This window comes from Macrosteles quadrilineatus, unplaced genomic scaffold (genome assembly GCF_028750875.1).
Source record: "Macrosteles quadrilineatus isolate MER2022 unplaced genomic scaffold, UCM_ALF_1.0 Scaffold_8__2_contigs__length_117827958, whole genome shotgun sequence".
NCBI lineage: Eukaryota > Metazoa > Arthropoda > Insecta > Hemiptera > Cicadellidae > Macrosteles > Macrosteles quadrilineatus.
The window spans coordinates 106,519,222-106,525,324 of NW_026542601.1; the positions used below are offsets into that span (position 1 = coordinate 106,519,222).

At 32.6% G+C, this 6,103-nt stretch overlaps 1 protein-coding gene across 1 annotated transcript in view; it reads left to right on the plus strand.

Annotated features, from left to right (window-relative positions):
- LOC128999548 (UNC93-like protein MFSD11) overlaps nt 1–4,853 on the plus strand; it is a 55,950-nt gene extending 51,097 nt beyond the window's left edge. The window contains exon 8 of the mRNA XM_054426119.1: nt 762–4,853. Coding sequence (XP_054282094.1) covers nt 762–923 — 162 coding nt within the window. The 3' untranslated portion in view covers nt 924–4,853. The remainder of the gene's footprint in view (nt 1–761) is intronic.
- Nucleotides 4,854–6,103: the final 1,250 nt, after the last annotated feature.

The window sequence follows — 6,103 nt, forward strand, 5'->3', positions numbered from 1 at the left end:
CAGAGCAGCCAACCAATAGCTTAATATTGTAACTTAATATTGTCCAATAACAGTAATATTGTCCTATATAACAGTTGTTATTAACTTAGATTACAGTGGATCCTTGATAACAACACCCCATGGACATTTAAATAAGACTTGTTATCAAGGTTGAATTCTCATTGACATTTATAATAAAATGTGATAAAGGGGTAAAATAAATTTTAGGGAGTTTGAACATGACGCTTGTTATCAATGGTAACTTGTTATAGAGGGTCTACCTATGAATCTAATCTAATATGGTGACCGAGGTGGAGACTGGGACGGCGTCGTCATCCTGTAATCCAGCTACTAGGAGGTCAATTGTGGATATTTATAGGCATGCACTGTGGATGCGATACTCTCTAGTGTGGATTAACGTCCGCACTAGTGAGTACTACAACTATCCGCAGTACTATCATGATAATTAGATCAATTTGTTAATACCTAGGCAAAAATGTGGTTCGGATTCCACTATAATCTGTAGGTCCCTTAGTTGCCATTAGCTGGGAGCTGTGTCTAAGGAATATGTCGGCCTTGGTCACTAACAAGACTGCAAGATCACGCCACTCATCCTACGCTCATCTCCATTTATACTTGGCTTAAAAAGTATTTAAGGTCACCATTAAAATGAAAAAGTATTAAGTATAAGTATTAGAGGCTGAACCAAATGAATGGTATTGAGATTTTTATTTGTGTTTAGAATTTGAATATAGACAGTGTACACTGTGGTCTTGTTGCAGAGTATGTCTACAGCCCTCAGCTTCTACAGCAGCACCATGATTAGTCTACATGTCCAGCTGCTGATCCTGGTGTGCGTGGGTCTCGCTGGCAGCATCGGCTTTACCATCGTCACTGCCAGAGTAAAGAAAAACATGAACAGTCAGTCAGTTCCGACTCACTAATAGTACTGCGACACTGAGCGACTCGCTGTGATCCAGATCATACAGACCTAATCTATGTGTACAAATTTTTTCATTATGTGTGACAATGTATTTTACTATTCGACTATTCGGTTATTTCAAAAGGACCAGCTTATGTGCAGTACATAGAGTAGTGGTCGTGTGAAAGAGATCCGTTCAAAATCTGCACTCAGACGAAGGTCTTATATTTTCTTTAAATGTTTAATCACATGGTGCTTATTTATTTGAACAAAATAACCTTACACAGGTTAGTGTTCCAAGGGTTATAGTTTGCAGATTTATTTTGATTGACTGTGATTTGTAGAAACTGACCGGCCAGTGGCGGTTCTAGGGCTACTGGGAAAAGGGTGTCCAGAATTTGGTATTTTTAAAGCCATTGCGTGGCTGTCTATAGCAATTTTTAAACGTCTAGAACAGTGTCCCAAAACCTCCCCTAAGTTTTTCAGACAAAATGTATGTTTACATTTTTCCCATGGTCCAATGGGAAGATTTTAGCCCCTCCCCTGAACTGCCACAGAAACCAGTTCTAAAGTTATGGTTAGTTTCAAATACAGTAGACTCTAGCCCACTTGTATTATCAAAGTTCAAGTTAGTAAGAGCCAACTGTAGTTTATTTATAGTCTGTATGATGAAACCTGTCTCCTATCCCTCCGTCTACCTGGGCACTGGCCAATAGTTTAAGGCTCAGGCCAGTCCCAGGTAGACACAGGATCAGGAGACAGGATCCATCATACAGACTGTAGGCCATTTGTAAAACAGTCTTATTGCTTTGTTGTAAAAGCATTGCTATTTTAACATTTTAGTAGGGATGGTCAAGTCTCGAAATTTCGGGAAATTTTCGGGAAATTTTAAATCTCGTTACACGAGACGAGATTTCTTTTTGGCCGAGATTTTTATCGAGACGAGAATAAAAAAAAATTAAAAACGCCTGCAGAAAGTCAATGCAATACCCGCAATACAGGAGCGTGTTGTAGTTGCGTTTCCTTTGCGAAGGCGTTCTTATTTAACTAATTCTTTAAATGTAAATATTACTTTAATTATTTTAATAATATTACTTTAATAACATTTGAGAAGTTTTGTTAAGTGTAAGCAGTGTGAGGAATGTTTTATTACTATAAAAAGTCAAAACAAGTAATTATTTTATAAAAATTAATATTGCTTTTATTTTATGATTTATTTTATTTTAGGATAAGTTGAACTCTATCCTAACTGATATCACTATGTTTCCTAATCGTAGGCATTTTTAATAAGTTAGGCGTGATTAATAAAAAAATGTTATGCTTATGTTTTTTAATAAAAGATTGTAAATATTCTTGCCTATTATCATTATTTTTGTATTTAAATAGTCATCTAACAATGTTACAAAATCAGGTAAAAATTTTGAACGTGCATTTCCCGTTGTGTATGAGAAGGGAAATCCCGTCTCGATCTCGTCTCGAAATTTTATGAGAAATAAAAAATCTCGTCTCGTCTCGTCTCGAACTAAAAATCCAATCTCGTCCATCCCTACATTTTAGACATAAACTCCAATGTAATATTAAAATTAATCTGCAACGTTGAAAACAACAAATTTTCTAGTTTTTTTATATTAATTGTAATTGGAATGAAATTTATTGTTGCCATAGGAAATACTTTGTTCCTACTACTGTGCCTTTGAGGGTTTTAAGTTCAACTGAATTATTTATCAGCCTAGTGTGTCGTGAAGAACCGTTTTCATACACCTTATGATTAGACAATCTAAATATCTGGGAAACATATATACTGTCACTTATGACATCTATCCGTCTGGTAAGTGAATTAATGAATCCTTTTGAACGAGAATAACACCAAACGATGTAACAGGATTTTTTGGGATACGTTTATCATATTCGCTTATTAATAGATTCATCATTTTTAATGATCAGTTGAAGAAAATTTTAGTTCTGTCTGGTTCATGTAGATGGTGTTTTTGTATCTTTTTATCTAATTATCAACAATAGCCCATCCTCTTGTTTTAAAACCAAATTGTAAAGCACAAATCATACTTTTTTATATTGCTAAAAGCCGAACACGGAACACACAAATGCTGAGCATGTGAGAGTAAGTTTCACGTACGAGACAAAGCCGTAATGAATAATAGGAGAAAATGCCGGAAAATCACTTTTGGTACAAATTATGAAAGCTACTTTTCAACAAGATGCAAATTCCTTCCTATTTCTGTTTACAATTAGATTGTTATACAGTGAAAACAACTGATTTAAATTATAAAACTTATCTCAAGTAGTGGACAAATAAAGAACTGATTGAGAGCTAGGAAAAGTAAATTTATGGAAAAGGCAAAATCAGCTGATTGGTTTTCCTTGCTCTAAATTAGAGCTTGGAATATTAATTTTCTTTATCAGCTGTCATTAAAAATACTTTCTCTATAGAGTGCTTAAAAAATCATCCACACCAGTACTTAACGCCAACAACATGAAAATAACAAAATAAGCTTTAGGTTTTACAAAAGAATGAGAGGTTTACTCATACTATTCAATGGTTTTGGTTTATCTGATCATAAGGTGTGTTCAAAAATCTGGATACTCCTAACCATTGTTTATCTGAATCAAGTTTTTGTTCAAATCAAACTATCCATCAATTTCAAGGAACTAAACCTAATAATAAATTTTAAAAATTGTTCAACAATTTCCATCTCCAAAAAAGCTTTATATAATACCGGTGTTTTGCTTAGTAAATTTACAAAATACTTAAATCTTGTAACGTTAGTTCTAGTTTGCTAGTTGCTACATTACTGCTTAATTTGTCAAATATTTTCATCATTGGTGAACAATTTACTTAAGAAGGTCTTGTATGATAATCTAGTTCTTAAGTCGATATACTTATTTTTACTTAAATGTTTTGATGATTATTTAATGGAAAAAACGTAAACCTACTTAATATTTTGTATTCGAAAACCACTTAATGTTTGTTCCTAACATTTTAAAATTTATATCACCCATCTTATGTAGTTTTATGATTGTAACAAACTATTCTTATTTTCATTTCATGATAAGGGAGTAAAAGGGCTTTCTTTTAGAAGCCTTTTTGTATTCTTCAAGTCTACTTTAGACCGCCCCGATAAAAAAATTATGCTACAAACTGTTGAAGCACAATAATCATCTGTTACGTTTTAAAAGCACGTAGCAAATTGATAGTGGCGTTGTTTTATTATTTGAGTTTGTAATAAAATATTTTGAAGTATTTTTTCTCTCTTGATTATGGTTAATTTTGGATTGTTTACTAAGAATGTGTGTAAACTTAAGTAATGTAATATTCCTTACACTGTAAAGTACTAGATGTATACAAATATGCTAGATAATTTTATTTCACACCGTAGCACAAGAAGCGGCCTGTTTATGCTCACACAATACAATGAAGATGATGATGGTTCCCAAAGTGCTTCATTTTGTAAATATTCTGTGCCTTAAAACGACCAATACATTTAATAGAACTATGACAAACTATTTTTTTTAGCTTTGCCAAGCCTAAAAATGCACAAAATGGTAATATTTACTAATTTTACAACACTTTTATCTATTTAGTAGGTAATGTTCTAAAATACTACTTAACCTTTTGTATGATATTGAATGATTGTATTTAGTTTGTGTTAAGTATAAGTAAATACGTATATACTTAGTTATATAGTGACAAGGGTATGATATGTGAGTGTTTTAGTTAATGTGCCAATGTTTATGTATGTGTGTGTAAATCAACTAAATAGCTTAAACTCTGTTGATTGTTGAATTGTGTTATCCAGAGTTTAAACTATTTCGGGCAAACAGTAATAATTATGTTAATTTTATATGTATATTCCTTTCTCACTTTCACTATCAATGAGGAAATTAGTTTTTTATGATCTTTAGTAATTAAGTAATAAACGAATGATTAATGAAATACCAATGATTTATTATTTTTCATTCCTTAATCCTTAATAGAATTTAATTTGGGCATTTGAAAAACAAGACATTGTTTCTTTCAGTTCTTATGCAATGCCTTAATGATGTGATTACCCTACACAGTAGAGCCCCTCATATCCGGCCACCGCGGGACCAAGCCCCTGGCCGGATTAACCATCATACTATGAAAATGACGATTCATTCCTAATAATAATATAATATTTAATCAATATATGCAGTCAAAAGTATCATTCAAGTATATTCTGGGATTATTTTTTAGAAGAATAAACATGTTTGTAAAAATAAAAAAAATATTTGTGGGTTAAAGTTGTTAAGGTAAGAACAAATTAAGTTCATTAATTCAAGGTTCTACTGTATTGAAAAAAGAAGAAAAACTATTGGATAACTTAAATTTACAGACAAAATTAATGTGTGATCGTATTGCGGAACTATCAAAACCATAGCAGAGCCTTGAAGTAAGATTGTAGTCCAGACACCCAAAATTATTCATAAAGGCTTTCACTAAGCAGTTGTGCCATCTGCATCAGTAAGAATCGTCAACAAACAAAAAGAAAAGAAATTAATACAAAACTGCTTTTGATAAGTACACACTTTGATTTATCAAGTGATATTCAAGTCAATTGAACAAATACAGGGTGTTTATGAAAAAAATTTACACCTTCAAAGAGCCATAAAACCTTAATTTTTCCACTTTAAGTTATGAAATAACAATCAAAGTCTAGAAAATCATTTCAAGTTCTGGTTAATGATAAGAAGCTAACTAAAATCAACGTGTTTGCCATTATTGGCATGCAAATAGTCAAGTCTAAATTCCAGTTTGGATCAAACACTACCAAAATGAAACCATTTATTTCAGCAAATGCTCTCCTGATTCTTTTTCTGAGTGCATCCATTCAAGGCCACAGTAAAAAAACAGGCCGTAATGCTCGTCAAGCATGACGGCAATGACGTAGGTATTTATTTATTTATTTTCCAAGGAAAGATTAAAACAAGCAGCTGATCACAAACGGCCAACATTAAGTCATTGCCGTCTTCTATCGTGACGTCATGCTTGACGAGCATTACGGCCTGTTTTTTTAGTGTGGTCTTGATCCATTACGATTCTAACAAAACTCATCAATTATTTGTTATTGTTTACAAAGCAACATATACAATTCAATCAGCTGATAAAACTGCTACTGATTAGAACTTTTCAGCCAATCTTTCATGTGGTGTTTTAGACAACTT